The 18,372-nt window shown below is 34.0% G+C and overlaps 1 protein-coding gene across 11 annotated transcripts in view; it reads right to left on the reverse strand.

The window, feature by feature from the left end:
- The window catches only part of R3HDM1 (R3H domain containing 1), a 191,909-nt gene that overhangs the window by 69,728 nt on the left and 103,809 nt on the right, over positions 1-18,372 (reverse strand). For 10 of the 11 annotated variants that reach the window (XM_043990824.1, XM_043990830.1, XM_043990827.1 and 7 more), the window contains 2 exons: positions 9,059-9,100; positions 8,466-8,558 (listed from right to left, as the gene is read on the reverse strand). The exons of the other annotated variant lie outside the window; for it this stretch is intronic. In XM_043990824.1, coding sequence (XP_043846759.1) covers positions 8,466-8,558; positions 9,059-9,100 — 135 coding nt within the window. The remainder of the gene's footprint in view (positions 1-8,465; positions 8,559-9,058; positions 9,101-18,372) is intronic. 11 annotated transcript variants of the gene reach the window in all.

Below are 18,372 nucleotides of genomic sequence, written 5' to 3' on the forward strand. Positions count from 1 at the left end.
GAAATGTGCTCTCCCTTTAATAGATAGGAATCTAGGCCTTTTCTTCTCTCTTTACCAAATTCTTATTCTCCTCAATAAATGCTTAAAAGTCTAACTCTTGCTAAAGCTTATAATTTATTGGCGACCACTCATTACATATTTTAGACAGTTTAGCTAGAATTTTAGCCCTTAACAATATACAGAGTAAGTCTAAACACACATATAAAATAAGTCTAAATAAAAGACAATTTTGGTAGTGGAGACACTAGCAGTTTGGGAGGGAAGAGATAATGAAAGGTCTTTTTTAGGCAGTGCCATCTGGGTCAATCTTTGAATCAACCAAGGGTCCTAAGAGGCTGAGGAGAAGAGAGAGGGTAGTGGTCATGAGAGTGGAGAGGAGGGGATTTTTTAGAGAAATTAATCATGCCTCATCCATTAAATCTTACTTCCTTGTTACCACTGAGGGCACTGCTTTTCTTCTGGCCACCCAGGTTTGCAACCTTGCATCATTCCTAATCTCTCTCTCATTCAGACTATACGTCCTACCTGTTGCCAAATTATGTTCCTAACCTCATAATATCTTTCAAAAATTTCTACTTCTTACGTAGCAACTAACTTGGTACAGGCTCTTAGTATCTCATGCCTGGACTACTGTCACAGCCGTCTGATTGGTCTCCCTTCCTCCAGTCTTCACTCTAATGCATCAACCTCTCTGCTTACAAAATGATGGTCCTATAGTGAAGGTCTGACCATGTCACTCCCCTTTTCAATAAATTGTAGTGACTTCTCACTACCTCCAGTTATCAAATACACAATTCCCTTTGTCTTTTAAAGCTCTTTGTAATATTGTCCTTTTCTGTCTCTCTCATCTTATACTTTGGGCAGCTAAGTGGTGCAGCGGACAGGACACTGATCCTTTAGTTGGGAGGACCTGAGTTCAAATCTCACCTCAGACACTTACTTGTTGTGTGACCCTGGGTAAGTCACTTAACCTTAATTGACTTAAAAAACATCCAGGGTCATATCTCAGGTCATCCTGATATATATCTTGCCACTGGACCCATATGGCTCTGGAAGAGAGAGTGAGCTTGGTGACCTTCCATAGCCCTCCCTCACTTAAATCCAATTCAGCGCAAGTCATGACATCACCCTTATGTCATGGTCCTCTTTGGAAAACAAACAACAATAGCAATCTTACACTGTACTCTACGGACTCTATGGTTCAGCAAGAACCATATTCTTGCTATGTCTCAAGAATGACACTGGATTTCCTGACTTGGAGCCTTTACAATGACCATCCTCTAGGCCTGGGATGCTCTCTCTCCTTATTTCTGCCTATAGGCTTCTTTAGCTTCCTTCAAGACACAGCTCAAACTCCACTCTGCAAGAGGACTTTCCATTCCCTCCCTCTTTCCACCCTACCATGGCCCCCAAGTACTTTCCTCTCTTACATCAGCTTTCATTTCTTCTCTCTCTTTATCCTGCATGTATGTACACAGATACCTGTATAATGTTTATTTTTTTCTTCCATTAGAATGTGGGCTCTTCGAAGGCAGGAACGATGTTTTTTTGTATCCCCAGCACACAGCATAGGGCTTGGCACACAGAAGTACTTAATAAATGTTGGCTGACTAACTAAAGCTAAGTAATTAAGAAGTCAAGTAACTTTTGTCATTACTTTTAAAGCTTTTGAAAACAATTTTACTGTTATGTATTTAACTAGAAGGGGTAGAAGTAGTTTCTTACCAGGAGTTTCCTAATACTAATGAAATCTTAAGCCTAGTGTCTATGCCTAATTAATTAAAAAATAAAAGTATTCAAATTAATTTATATACCATGGGCACTTGGATTCATAGGACAAGGGTTTGAAATCTGGCTTTGCTATTTACCAACTGGACAAGTCATTTACCTTATTTCGATCCCATCCTCCAAAATTGTAAAAAAATGGTTTAGGTGGCACAGTGGATAGAGCACCGGCCCAGGAGTCAGGAGTACCTGAGTTCAAATCCGGCCTCAGACGATTGACACTAGCTGTGTGATCCTGGGCAAGTCACTTAATCCCAATTTCCTCACCAAAAAAAATTAAATAAATAAAATAGAATAAAATAAAATAATGGTTTATTTCCAGATGATTTCTGAAGCCTTTTCTATCTCTAAATCATAAAGCCCTCCATTCTGGAAAGTTGAAGAGGAAATGGCTTCACAGTAAAGAAAAATGATGATGAGAATAGAAACAATTATTCAGGTTACCATTCCTGAAGAGAAAGTTGGGTTATTTTTCATCTGAATTAACTTTGGCTGATCAAATTTCCAGATTTTTTCTTTCTCCAATGAATCAATCCTAAATAGGAAATGGGATTTCTCTCAACTCATAGTAAATGGGATGTTAAAAAAATCAACTTTTTAAAATTCTCATATTGGATCTTCATATCAATAATTCTCTAGACTACTTCCTGCTACTTTCTTCCTCCCATTCTGCCACCTCTACAATTTCCTCACAAATTTATCTAAAATTAAAAGTGGTATGACAAATTCTATGTACTGGTAATTTTCACTAAAATAAACAATATTTTGTTTCTTCTCCCGAGAAGATAGTCACATTTAGATGATTTAACCACTTTATACTTTCCCCTTATTAATTTTTTTGAAGATCATCTATTATGAAATTAGTTCTAGGGCTGATTTTCATAAGACATTCATCTTCTTACATAAAGTAAAACTACCTGTTATTCACCAATAAGCTCATTTTATAACTATAATCCCACCGAATCTAGCAAAAGGAAAAAAAAAAGGTTTTACATGATGACAATCTCTTGTATTCCCTTTAGACTTTTCTACCAAGTATGTGTGCTACATTTTAGTGTCCTAGGAAAATGCAAAGTGTAACTTAGAAGCTTAAACTTAATACTTGAGTGGTTTTAAGTATGATTATAACTGGATTTCTAAGTGCATGAAAACTAGAAGTCTGAAATAACTTCATTAAAATAAGATAGAATAGACATTCCATTATATAGTAAAGTTATTTTTTTTCCTCATAGGTCACAAACCATAAATCTCTTAAATGTATTTGAACTTTTCAAAACTTTAGCTATGCAACCTTTAAAAAAAATCCGTTTTCCAAGACAAGTGAATTAGCAGGAAAATATTTAGAATGGTATCTTTCATAGGTCATGACACTTGGATTCCTTAATGACTTTTTTTAAACATCCTCTACAGGTTCAGTAATAGTTTTCTGTAAATTGTTCCAGAATCAAGAAGAATGAGATTAGGACACAGGTAGAAGTAGGTTTCTCTCTAAGAATGAAGGGCTTTAAGCATTATTGAAAAGGAGTTAGCACCTTTGGAGGAAGTCTGAAACAACACAACGGTCTTCAGATTTATTCAGTCTCATTTGTTTCAACATATGTTTCGAGTTTGATGGAGCATAAGCAAGAAAAATGTCACTTCTGAACAGCAATAAATGTGTTACAATCACACATGCACCCAAATACCCGAGAGATTTTAAAAAAAAAAATCTAAATTTTCACAAGGAACATGTTTATAACAGATTGTGCCAACTAATTTCATTATCTGAAAAACGTCTAAACTTTTTGGTAAAAGGCTTTTGAATAAAGTGAAATAATACCCTAGGAAGTCTCCAGATGGATGTACTTTACTAGTTCAATGGTTTTTATTTCTGAATTTCTTTCTTTCTTGGACAAAGCTCAGATTAGGAATTTGAGAAAATATAACAAATTAAGTAATGTATATTCAATGCTTACTGTGCTGGGGATACAAAGGCCAAAAAGGGAAGAAATGGAAAAAACAAACAAACAAACAAAAAAAACCCAAAACTAAAACAAAGGGAGGCACAACAGCAAAAGAAGGAACAGAAAACTTGTTCCTGTTCTCAAGAAGCTTCTATTCTATAAGGGGATAGCACATATATAGGTAACTAACAACATTTTCTTGAAAAAGCTAATTCACAACCTAGCTTCATATAGGAAGCAGTACAGGAGCTGAGCTTTGGGAAAAAAGAGAAAAAAAAAAGGAGTATAACAAACCAGAAGTAATGGGGATATACTCCAGGTTTGTGGAGACTACTAATACACAGTAGGAGATGGAAGGCTCAATTTGGGACAACAGTTTGGGATGTTGAATGTGCAAAAGTTCAAGGTATAAGAAATAAGTCCAGAAAGGTAGGCTGGAGCCAAATTGTAGAAGGCTTTTAATGCTACACTGAGGAATTTGCATCTTATGCCAGAGGCAACAAGCAGCCACTGACGATTTCTGGAGGAATGATATGGCCAGACCTATGACATAGGAAGATTATTTCCATAGCTATATGGAAGACATACTGAAGAAGAGACTGGTACTTACAGGACCAATTAGGAGCCTGTTACTGTAGCCCATTTGACAAGGGCTTGAAGGAAATAAAGTTGTGTGAGTGAAGAAGTGTGAAGGAAGAACTGTTAAGATAATGTAACTTGATTGTTATAAGATAATGAATTTTCAACCACTTTGCACACATTTCATCCCCATATAGATACACAGATGTCACTATCTTATACAGTAGGCATTGCTTATCCAAGAAAAGGCTTTACTTGCTTTTACTATTCACTACTATAAGCTATAAACTGCATTTTATCATAATTTTATGATAACACAAAAGTAAGTGACATTAGATAATAATGCTCTCTTAGGCTATTAGGTAATGTTTTTATTTAGGGATCAGGTCCACTTACCACTGACTTGAGTGTGACCGACCAAATCATAATCTTTTTAAAGTTATTTCAACGTGTAAAATACTGGTAGAAAATACTCCAGACAAATATAACAAAGGAAGTAAATATAAACCTATCTACTCTAGTGAACGATACCAAATTTTATTTTGAAAAAATATAAATATGCCCTGGTTACCTCAAAGCTCACATCTCATTACAAGAGTAATGTTTCATAGATGGCACAGCCTAGACACGGACAAGAATGGGTAGCTTAATAAGAATGATAAATGACAACAATAATAGCTAGCATTTATATCGCATTTTATCTTCATAAGAACTCTGGGTATTATTCTTATCTTCATTTAATTGATGAGGCAATTGAGGCAGAGAGAGGTTAAGTGACTTGCATTGTGTCATGAACCTAGGAAATGTGTGAAGCTGAATTTGAACTTAGGTCTTTCTGACTTTAGGTCTAGTGCCACCTAGCTACATCTTACTTGTTTCACTCACAGTAGTGATGGATTTGAGATGTCATCTATATTTGTATCCTTTTTGACCAATCATATATATCTGCAGCGTAGACATCTAGTGCTACAGGGATATGTGGTCATGGAATTGGTTATTATTGATCTTATCTGCACTGATCTTTAACCAAATATGATAACCAGTTACAGACAAAACTATGTTTCATCTTATTGCTTAACTGTAGGGAATAGACTTAAAGTCTGTAGATCAAATAATAAAGGAAAAAAGGAAGGCAAGTAGGAAAAATATAGTGGAATGCTTTTTAAAAAAAGAAAGCCTTTAAAATTCTATAGCCTATGTTCCATATAGGAAACTTCCTAAATTTGCTGGCCACTAGATAAGAGGCAGCTTGGTATAATAGCCTGAGAGTCTTGCCTGACAGTCAGGAAGATCTGGGTTCAAGTCCAATTTCTGATATGTACTATGTGTTTTGACCCCAAACATGACATAAAACTCAGCACTCTAGGCCAGTGGTGTCAACATTGTTGATTGGAGGAATGAATGTCAAATTCAAATAGAGGGGTCACTAATTTGTATATAAGGATCCCTGAAAGTGCATACTGACTTAGAAAACCACATATTAACCTTATCTATGTTTTACTGTATTTTAAAAACTTTGTTAAAGATTTTCCAATTAAATTAAAATCTGATTCAGGCCACAATAGGGAAAGCTATAGGCCACCACATGCTGCAGGTCACATATGTGGCACTTTAGCTTTAGGCAACACTTTTAGAACATAAATTACAGAATAATCACAGATCTGCATTGGTAGAGGGAGATTCCTTACTAGGAGCTACCTATAGCAAAGGAACTAAAGACCAAGAATATAAAGGGCTCCTTTAAAAACAGTTCTAATAAAGGCTTAGAGGGTGACATATATAGCTTAGCCAAAGAATACAAATGTCTTTTCCCTCCTTTCTGAATTTAAAAAATGCATCAAATTCTTACCTATTGTGAATACACTGAGCCCAGTGTAGTTTTATTTTTTACCTGTTTTTATGATTACAATAAGTGTTCACATATATTAACTTCTTGTTTATCTTCTCTCCTTCATTGGATGTTAAGGATCTTTGGGGCATGAACTATGATTTTTAGTCTTATACAATTCAACACAGGACCTATATGACAAGCTTAAGAGTGAGACCTCAACAGATTGTGATTCATTTAACATTAGCAGTATCTGGAAAACTCTTAGTGCTGAATAATATACAAAATTACTGCCAGTATTGAATACAATCTAAAAATAATCAATAGTTTTCAAGCTAATCCTCAACTATAGAATAGAGAATAATCAAATTAAGAGAAAGTTCCCAAATTTCATTTTATGTGATAATCTTAACCCCATTCTGCCTGAAACCTAAAGAATAAAATTAGATCTACTAACGAACAGGGAGTAAAAGTACTTCAATTTCCCTATCTATTGGGAGGAGGTGCCAACTAAGTAGTGAAAAGGAAATTACAGGAAAGAGGAGGAAAAAAAAGTCTTAGGCAATTCATAAACTATATCCTCGCCTGCTTGGGAGTGGTGATGGCATGACAGCTTCCAGTTATGGTTTCCATGGGGAGGGAGTTAGATGGGGAAGAGAAAGTATAAGAGGGACAAAATAACCTTAAATGGCGATTAGCTGGGTAGAGTTTGAAAATAATCTCCATCAGCCTATTGGGATGACTTGAGGTAAAGAATTCAAATTTATCTGTAACCCTCAGGAAAACTATAATTCTGGAATTATGATCAATATCTTTGTGCTAGGTGGGGCTACTTTAGATAAACCTATAACTTTGGGTTCTGCATTATACCTCAGCAACTCATATTTTAAAGGAAGCATAGACTTCTGAGTGGGTTAAAATGTAAAGCTATATTATGAGACTTATATGTTTTATCCTATAATTCAATTAACTAGCAATTGATTTAAAAGGGCTAGGAAAGGAAATCCTATGTCTCAATCAAAAATTGTAATTGATAAAATGACAATATTTGATTATAGACAAAATAATCTTTCCCTTTCAATTTAAAATTTACATAATTATAACAAGCATGTCCTATAACCATAACAAAGTATCTAGAGCAGTAAGGAAAACTCAAATAGATATGAGCTGTATATTGACTTATAAAACTACTACTAAACAATCCATGTATGTATTTTTATTTATTTTGTTAAACATTTCCCAATTACATTTTAATGTGGTTTGGGCAGCATGGGGAGTCATATAGCTGCATGCAGCATCAATTTTGACACCTTTGACCTAGAAAACCTACAGTTTTAAAGTTGCAATTATAACTTCATTTGGAAAAAAAGGGAATTCATTTATTATTCAGAATTGCTAAGGAAAGATGTCAGAAATTTTAGCTCAAATCACCAACATATCTAATTTAGTCTCTGACCAACAACAGATTTTTAGCCAAGTAGTTTCTTATTCACAAGTAGATGGATATGTGGCTCCCTGAAAAAAGGGAAATAAATCAACATACTTTCATGAAGAAATCAGTCATTTGGAATTGACTGTGAACTTGTCAAGAGATTTGGGTGACGTGGCCTTGGAAAACAGAATAAAATACTTAAAAGATGAATTATTTAAATTTCATGATTTCTGTATTTTATTTTGCAGTAATAAAAAGGTGAGGAACTTCATGAAGCATAACTGGGGGAAAAAAGTAACAAAAACCCAAACCCACACTATTATAAAAACTGTCTTGTAAAAAAGCCATTTGCCCACTCAGTGGAAGAGGGGGGTGGGGGAAAGAAGTGTTGGTGGTGGTGAATAATGATTTATGGTAGACAAACAGCAAAGGAATTTGAGCTCTTTTGATTCATCTTCATACACTTTCTACAAAAGTGTTGCTGTTATTTTTTTTTTTAATGGAAGGAGAGTAAATATTTGGTGCTTATCACTATTCAACAATTTTTAAAAGCCCAAAGCCAAAACAACAACAAAAATTAAGAATAATTCTTAACTAAATCTGTATAGCTGAAATTTTCATTTAATGTCTTAAAGTATTTCATGGTAGTTTACAACACTTAAAAATCACAATTATACCTCATTTGAGATAACTACTTTTTTCCTCAGAGAAACACTGAACTTTAAGTAGGAAAAGATAGATCCCCACCCCCAACCCACTCCAATTTTCACCAACATTCCATGGTAACAATATCATTTTTGTTTGTTAAAAACAAAACACCATCCTTAGCTTAAAAAAAAAAAGCATTCTCCAGGGAATACATGATTTCTACCATGTCTTCAAATTATATGAATTTTACCTGGTTATCATCCTGTGATATCTCCGCTGTGGGAGGTGGTGGAGATTCTTCACACACTGCAAGGCTCCGAACTAGCTTTAACTTTGAACTTGACTAAAGAGAAGTATTTATAATTAACACTACATTTCACAAAACTAGGGCATATCCAAAGCCTCCTAGGAGGGCTTTTTGTATTTCTTTATAAATAGTTTTTGCCAAATATAAAAGTAGATGAAATGTACACAAAGTTAAATGTATCATTAAGCACCACTAATCCCTTTGTTAAAAGGGAAAACAAGCAGTTGAAGCTTTGAAAATCACACAGCAGCAGCAACGGGTATAATTCTAATTTTTAAAAAAGCTAACAAAACCCAAAGAATGGTAGGAAGCTACTTTCTCTTGCTATGGATAAAAAGCCATCAAAAGTATAAAAGCAAATGCACAAAAGCAGACAACTAGGCAAGACAAAAACCCCAAATAAAACAAAATAAGCTTTCTGCCAAAAACAAAATATGGTAAAACTAAGTTTAATGTAGTTATTTTATGAAAACAAGAATTCATCAAGCATGAAGGAAGGCCCTTGACATGCCAGCACACCCAAGTATTTACTATACCTTTGACCTTTTTCCTGTCTGTCCAAACGACTGCACTGGCCGCTGAATATTGGGTATAAGAGAGGTTTGTATTAAATTTTACATTAAAATAGGAGGAAGGTATTAAATATACAAGTTACTGCAGAAGAACTAGCCATATGTAAAGAATAGCAAAGGAGGAAACCTAATATTGTCAGTAGAAGACTGTTGATTTCTCCAATCAGGTGTATATTTTAGCAAAAGTTTATATTTTCACCCAAAATGGTCTTACAAGTTGGCATTTTCTACCAGTCAATAAATGGTCACATAATAAAAAGCTTCAGAAACATGTTTTTTAATTCAACAATAACTTTTTTAGATGGAAGCACAATAAAAGAATTTGTATTATATAATACATCATGTAATAATTTGGTTAAATTCAGTATAAAAAAATCAACTGAGGAATTTTAAGTAATAGTATATACACTCCAATAGGAACAAAAATGGAAAGCAAAGGGTGGGAAGTTTCCAAATTCCAACCTATGGAGGTAAGGATAAATTTCTACTGAGTCTTGTGAAACTACCTTTAGTATATCACTAATTCATCAGTGATTAACTTTTTTTTTTCATGTGCTAAGTTTTAAAATTGAGGCAGTGAAGAGCACAGGGCAGAATTCTTGTTCTTCCTTTCGGTATGACCAATGCCAAAAGTGGCCGTGACTTTGAATCACATAATTAGAAATCACAATGGCAGTTTCCCTAAGTAATTTGTCTATGGACTACTTACATCAGGATTGAAAATTATTGCTGGGATGTGTAAATATTGGTCTTGAACCTATGCAGTCTGGGGGTTAAGAGTTTGGCAGAGAAACTTCTGAGCAAATTAGAAAAAAAATTACAGTAATTATTTCACATGTATGTACCTCATTTCATATTTAAACTTTAAAGAGAAAAGTCACTACTGTCATTATTTTTTAAGGCAGTTGCTCTTCCTACCAATTCTGTGACTACACCAAGTTTCAGTTTGGGAAATAGCTGAAGATCTAATGGTTCAGAATGAAAAACAAGACAAAACAAAAACCACATAGAATCCAACTTCAAGTTCTTGCAGGTAAGATAATCTAGACCCAAACTTGCAAAATCCAGGGACAAATATGGTACAAAAGCATACAAAGTGCCAAGATAAAAGCACTGAAGTGTGAATTAATCTTTTTTACCCTCAAGAACAGGCAAGGTAGTGTTGTAGACAAAACAAGGATAAGTGGCCTACTTTGAGTCTTAGTTGGCATAATACTTTCATTATCATTATTTACCTCATAATGCTTGCTTGCATTGTTACCACTATCTACCAGGTCATCATGAAGAAAGTGTTTTGCAGATCTTAATGTGCCATATGACTTATTATTAATAACACTTCATTATTTCACTCCAACACACAAATAACAATAAACCTCCTTTTGTAAAAATAGCTATGTCACTAAACTCATTGTTCAATTAGGAGTTGAAATTTATTCCTTAATAATGCTCTTCATTCAGGCAAACCAAATTATATAAAAAATCCTAAATCATCACTGAATTATCCCAGTTTACTTTAGAATAGACTTTCAAGTTGTCCACTGAAATGAAAGGTGGTTTATTTAAGAAATAAATTATATTAAGTGGCTTTAAATAAATGCACACAGGCACACACACAGCATGTGCATAGCAACGTTGCCAAGAAACTGTTTCTATATCAGTTACATTTAGTACCTTCACCCACTCTTCTTATCCTCCTCTTTAATTTATACAAAGATTACTAACTGTTTGAAAGTAACACTTGTATCTAATGTTAGAGGAAAATTGAGGCAGAAATTCGATATCTCAGGATCAGGGTTTAAAAGAATAACTTTTTTTTTTTTAAAAGAAATATATGTTGTTGCTACACTTTATGATTACTGTGCTTATTTAAGCCCCAAGGGAATAAAAAGGGTCAAGAGAATAGAATGGTCTGTACTCTTATTTAACAAAGAAAAGGAAGTAGGAAAAAAAAGAGGGTAACTTCTTATTTTTACTCTTTTACACCGATATAAAAGACACAGCTGGCATGGAAACCATAAACTTAAACAGAGTTGTCCATTCACAAAAATGATTGCATATATTCTTGCTGAAACGATTTGTAGTGACACAAGAAAATATGCAACAAAATAGATTGCTCTATGATACTTAAAGCATAGTAAACTAGCCTGCCTTGGTTTAGATAAATGGCTTTTGTTTCATCTTCTTGGTTACAGGTTCACAAGCCAGGCTATTGCTAAAAATATGAGTGTCCTACATTTCATATCATACTCTGCAGCAAAATTTTAGTGCACCACTTTAACCGTATAACTTAATTTCACTAGTTTAGAGATCAACACTTTTTCTAAAAGCTCTAGGTAAAACTTTTACTTCTCAAGTAATATACTTTGTTTCATATTGTGGTGTGAAGGCAGGAAGTAAACAGTACAAAATATCCTATATTAGACCATAATCTGACGATGCCACAAATTGTTCAGAGTTACTGGTTACAGAAGAGAATAATGACAAGTGTCAGTAAGGAAATGCTGGAGTACAATCAATCTAGCTGGCATTTATTAAACAATGACTTTATGTAAGGCACTGGCCTAAAGCTGGAATCTGGGCTAAGTATATGAAAATACAATCTATAGAAAGCAACAAAGAAATTATGTCATTGTAATTTATTGTGGTACCCTTCAAAAATAGGGGTAAAGAGATAAAAATATATTGTATCAAAAAACTAAAAATTTGTATTTTAATAAAAATCCTGTTCTGTTAAAGGATTTATCATTTAAAATTATGCCAATTTTAAACACATTGATTATCAAGCTAAGAGTATCCTGGCCTGTCTATTACCACTTGGTGGGCAGAGTGACTTTTGAGTCATAGCAACTGGCCATGAGATGAGTTTGTATTGGTGGGTATAAGAATATAGGTAAGAAGTACTTGGGACAGAACCATTAACCAATTAGACTATTGAGGGTCCAGGAATCTAGGAATTCAATGAGGCTAGGACCTATTTATAAGGTTAGCAAGTGGTAGTTTATGTTGTGTTTTCGGAAGATCAGCATGAATTTCTGTGTTGTTTTTGGGTTTTTTTTGGGGGGGAGGGGGGGGCTATGTGGTCTAAAAGGACCACTTTAAGTATTAGCTGGTGTTTTCCCATGGTAGTGTGCCCCAGGGATCTGGTCCTTGTGATATTCATCATTTTTCATCAATGATATGGATGAATCATAGGTGGCATGCTTATAAAATTTGCAGATGACACAAAGCTCGGAGGAATGGTTAACATGATAGATGACATAATTAGAACCAAAAAAACTTGAGAGGCTAGAATGATAGGCTGATTGTAAATAAATAAATAAATATAATAGACCTAAGTTCAAAGTTCTATACTTCTATACTTGAGTTAAAAAACAAAACAAAACCCAAACAAAATCTTCTAAGATGGAGGGAGGCAAACATGGGCTCTGGGTTGTAGTGATTTGTTTGGTAGTGTTCAGTAGCCTGTTTTTGCAGAACCATTCACAGATCCATCTATTTCCAGTTCCAGGCAGAAATTGAATGTAAACAGATTTGTGTATTGTGAGTGCAGGGACTAAATGTTGGTGAAAATCAAAACTGAAGAATGTGCTTTTATTTGGAAGTATAGAGTTAAAGGCTGGCAAGACTTCCAGCTAAGCAAAGTAATTCCAAAGAGACTCAAGGAAGGAATGAAAACAAAAAGAAGAAAAATGGAAAAGAAATTTATATGCAAATTATTATAACTAACCTTTTCCCCCTCCATCAAATACAGTGAAACCACTCCTGAACTTGCTTAAAGGTGACAAAGAAATAGTACTAAAGAGAACATAGATGAAATAAGGAGATGGAATGGATTGAATGTATGTGTTTTATGCTAGAGGTGACACAATTCTGAGGACCTTGATGGATCAATATACAACGAAAGAAAAGATAATAAAAAGCATGAGGTAAAAAAAACTTGAACTAAACATGTTAACATTTCATAACAGTTACTCAAGAGTGGAAAATGTCTTCCCCATTTCAGAACTGATCTAAATGAAGCCAATTTCAAATCCTGTCTCAGACATATCAGCTATATAATTCTAGGCAAGTCACCTAACCCCTCTCAGCTTTAGTTCCCTCATATGTAAAGTAGGGATAATAACAGCACCTACCTCATAAGGTTGTTGTGAAGATAACATATGCTAGATATTTTGCAAACCTTAAAGTGCTATATGTTAGCTATTTTAATTACTATTTTAACTATAATTAATAAAATATAATTATTACAATTATTGTTATAATCATTAGCTATTAGACTAACAATAATAATTAGGATAATTATTCTATTATTTGAAGCAAAGGCCAGGAAAAGAACAAAATGACAAGTTCTAAAAATATGGTCAGAAACATTAACTAGTTAGTTGCTAGAAATAGGAAATTTTGTAGATCTGGAATGGATTCAGTAGATCTTAGTAATCGAAAATATGGTATACACAGTAGGCCCCTTTCAAGTCTTTTAAAGTTACTTCAAAATAAATACAATTTTATTAAAAGATTTCAGACCCCGACAATGCCTCTAATTACAATGATTTCCTATCAATCCCATGATTTTCATTCATAGAAATTACTCTACTTTTATTACAACTTCCATGGACTTATCTGTCCTAATTTCTCCTACTGCTCACCTGGCTTCACTTGCCTCTCCTAATCAGCTGAGACCCCATGGTAAACCATTACAAATGTGTGTACCTTTACTTCACCTTTTGGTTATATTCCTATCAATGAAGTAGATTTTCAATGTTATTCTGTGAGTCTTGTGCATATTTTATTGCATAACTTTCACAGGATTTAAAATGGGTTTTAAAGAGATGAACTTTTGTAGGAGTGGGCAATTTGGGATCTTTGAAAGTACTATACAATTATTTCCCAGCTCAACTCACATTCTTCCTCTTGTTCAATTCTATACTCTAAGAAGCATTCAAAGGGATCGACTGTTTCCGAGCAGCGGAGTTTATATGATATCTATATATGTGCATTGGCAAGCCTAATCTGGAATGGCATTTAGCAAAGACTGAGAAAGTTACTGGGGTAACTACAACTTATTTGGAAGCTGCTGTAATAGTCTGGGTAAAAGGGAGGGAGGAGAGAGATTGCTCAAAGTCCCTTGGTTCTATAATCATGGGATCATAAATCCAGAACTGGAAGGGACCTCAGAGGCCGTTTAATCCAATCCTCTCATTTTATAGATGAGGAAACTGAAATCCTGAAAGCTTAAGTCACCTGATCAAGGTCACCCAGGAGTATTAATTATCCTAGGTGAGATTTGAGCTCATCTTCTGATCCTAAAGCCAGAATTCTTTGCCAAGTCCAACCCCCTAGGTCTCAATTAAAAATAGGACTTGTCAACCAAATGAGGCAGCTAACATCTTTAAATTTATGCTCACCTAGCATGTGGATTATCTAAATGCCTATTTTAAAGAAATAGGCCTAGCACTGAAGAAATTAAAAAACCTCTCTGTTAATTCATTAATGCCTTTGAAAGGTATACAGACAAAATACAGAGAAAAACTAATAAGACGACCAAAACTAGACATTCCTCTATTTTTTCTTTTCATTTAAATAAAAAAAGAAAAAAAGGTAAAGGTAGACAACACTTTAGAAGAATTACTTATACACAATGATATCAACTGAGGCCTACTGGTCTTTCAGATGATTTTTGTATGTCTGCAAACCTCTTTCTTTATATAACATATAAAGTGCTCTCCAAACCTTTAAGCTATCTATACATGTTACTTGTTACTACTACTGTTACATGTTACTTGTTACTACTACTGCTGCAGCAACACACAGCAACCACAACCATCACCACCACTACCAGCTATTCTCATATGATGGAATTCTGATGTAAACTTTAAAAAAAATGTATTGATTTATTTTCACATCACCATTATTTCCAAATATGTTCCTTCCCCATTTCTTTTTTTGTCTGTTTTTTTATGCGGGGCAATGAGGGTTAAGTGACTTGCCCAAGGTCACACAGCTAGTAAGTGTCAAGTGTCTAAGGCCGGATTTGAACTCAGGTTCTCCTGAATCCAGGGCTGGTGCATTATCCACTGTGTCACCTAGCTGCACCTCCCTCTCCCATTTCTTTTAATGAAAAATAAAAAGCAGTTTATCAAAATCAATACATTAAAATCAAGTCTGACAAGATATGCAATATTAGACATTCATAGTTCTCTGACTTCTGCCAAGACTGAAGGAAGGTGAGTTTCTTCTCAGTTCTTTCTTTAGGACCAAGCTTGGTCATTATACTTATATAGCATTTACTTTTATTTGTTCTTTCCATTTACACTGTTTCCCTGGTTCAGCTTATTTCATTTTAAATAAGTTATTTTAAGTCTTCCTGTGTTTCTCTGCAGTTTTCATACCTAATATTCCTTATGGCACAGTGATATTCCATCACATTCATGGTACTACCATTTTCTTAGCCATTCCCCAATTCAAGGGAATATCACGTTTCCAATTCTTTTTTGGAAAAAAAAAAAAGCTGCCGTAAGTATTTTGGCTTATATGGGATCAATCATTATTTTTATCTTTGAATTCCATTGGGTAGTTGCCTAGCAGTAGGATCTCTTGGTCAAAGGTATGAACATTTTAGTCACTTTCTCTGCACAGTTCCAAACTAATTTCCAGAACAGTTGGACCAATGCATGGCTCTACAAGCACAGCAATGTGTCCATCTTTCCACTGCTCCTCCAACACGGATCATTTCTATATTTCTTCACCTTTGCCAATTTGCTGGGTGTGATGTGAAACCTCAGTTGTTTTGATTTGCATTTCTCTTATAAGTGTTACACAACAGTCTTTCATGATATAAAGTTTTAACAAGAAGACAAATAAATCATCTTGTCTCTACCTCCACGAAAAGAAAACATTCCTTAATTTTAAACAATGGTTTTGTCAAATGAAATGCTCCAAATATTATGAGGTAAGTACTTGTTTAGAAACAGAAGAGTTTTTTAAAATTGTATTTATATCTTCTTTTATGAGCCATATACTTACTTTTTCTATCCCTTGTCATAGATTGCAAATGTCATTGCTATAATCAAATAGGAATACACTGAATTATAGATTTTCAACTAGAGATTTAGAGTTGGGATGAATTTTAGAGGTCATTGAGTCTAATTCCTCTTCTTCCTCCTTGTCCCCACCCTCCCCAAACAGATAAGGAAACTGAAGCTAATGTATTTTGAGAATAAGTAGAATAAAATGTGATATATGTTGTTACTCAGGGTACAGGAAAAGTAGGTTTAACTAATGTGGTATTTTTTAAAAATCTGACAAGTACGAAAGCTAGTGTTAAAATCATGATTCTGAGATATTCCTTCTGAATCATTAGAAGATTAAATTATATTTAGTTGTGGGCAAAATATGTTTTATTACATTTAAAATTTGCTATTTCATGAATAGTACTTTACTTTTTCTCACTCTATTTTATCTTTTAAAAAATTTTAAAAATATTTTCTTTTTATTGGTTTTTTTTTTGTTTTTTTTACACTGCCTAGGTTTCCTGTTAACTCTCCTGGACTGCCTTTCCAGAGCCATCCCTTTTAAGAATTTCATTTAAAAAGAAGAGGAAAAGAAATCAGGAAAACTAATAACATGCTGAAAAAATTTTTGACATTTATATACAATGTACCATAGGCATGAACCTCCTATTTCTGCAAAGAATTAAGGAGGAGATATCTTTTGCTATCTCTGGTTTGTGGCCAAGATTGTTCTTTATGCTTTTGCAACATCCAGTGTCAATTGTTTTGTGGTAGTTCTTTCTCTTCCTGTTGTTGCAGTCATTGATGTATATTGTTTTCCTGGTTCTGCTTGGTAAGCTTCTATTAACCAGAATATTTAATTATCCAGGTTCTTCATTCCCTAACTATGCTGGATAAGAGAATATGCTTTATGTGACTTTGGGTTACTTAATCAACACAAGAGTAAGATTAGCCCAGTTATATAATCAAAATTACTAAATTCCTGAGCTAAAATTTTGCTTCATCTATTATAGCATTTGGCAGGGTAAAATAAAATAAAATAAAAAAGAATCTATTGTAAATGTTCCCCAACAGAAGAGTTCAAAGATTTTAAGGTTAAATGTGTCACAAACTTGTAGCATCATACTTGTGTTCTATGAACATCATACACCAAATTATTGTTTCATATAAACTCAGTGAAAAAATTAAATAAAATTTTAAAACCCAAATTAACTACATCAATTATGTCTACAGTAGTCTTCTGAAGCACTATCTCTATCCATGTCCACCTTAAAGTCAATAATTCCATTTTTAGCAACTACCTTGTTTGAATATAACAAATCACTATATGTAGCAATTAGGAATAGTATTGCATAGCTCATTACAAAACATTCTTTTGGATGTGGATGCCTACAGAATTTCACTCTTTCAAACTTTTCTGTGTGACGTTTCATTTGAGAAAACCAAGTTCTAAGAGGGGATGGGAGCTGTAGGCTGATTTCCTCCTTGCCCTATACTATACCAATGGATTATGCTACTGAGGTACTAAGTTCCTGGCCATTTTTCAAGGGCTGCAAAGAGTTAGAAAATAAAACATTCGGTTATGCTGGGCAGGGTAGAATAATATTTCAAATTCTTTTATTTCGTCTTTTGCAAGGAAAATGGTTGACTTAGGTTTCCTTGATTTCAGTTCATCAAGATAAACCCAAGTACCTGTCATTAAAGGTGTGTATAACTGTAATAATTAATTGTGCTGTAGTTGACAATTTGTTTACTAAATGGGGATAGCTAAGTGGAAACAGTTTTTTTCTTTTTTATTTCAAGAGAACAACTTTGACTTTGAACACAGAAACTACAAAAGAACCAGAATCTGCTCTGGGGGAAAAAAGTCAACAATCTTAAAAAAAATTCTCTTTTTAACTTCCTAGAATACTCGTACTTGATTATAACTCATCATCGAGGTGATATACTTATATAAATGCTATAACTTTCTTTGTTGCAGATTAAAAATGTAAAAACATATGTACTTCATTCAGGTATAGTGTCACCCAATAGTGGTATCAGTTTGCCACTTCCACTACTTTCAGACTGAAAGGCTCGTTATCACACTTCTCAATAAACCTTCCACTAAAGTGGCTCAATAAATAGTGTTTTTAAAAGTAACATTTTAGAGAAACTTAAAAAAATAAAATTGCCCAAGGTATGATTTAGTACTGTTTCTCATTTATCTTAATGCATCCTTTATCTACCTATCCTGAATATTAGCTTCAAATCAAGAAGTTCTTTCTG

This window comes from Dromiciops gliroides, chromosome 3 (assembly GCF_019393635.1).
Source record: "Dromiciops gliroides isolate mDroGli1 chromosome 3, mDroGli1.pri, whole genome shotgun sequence".
NCBI lineage: Eukaryota > Metazoa > Chordata > Mammalia > Microbiotheria > Microbiotheriidae > Dromiciops > Dromiciops gliroides.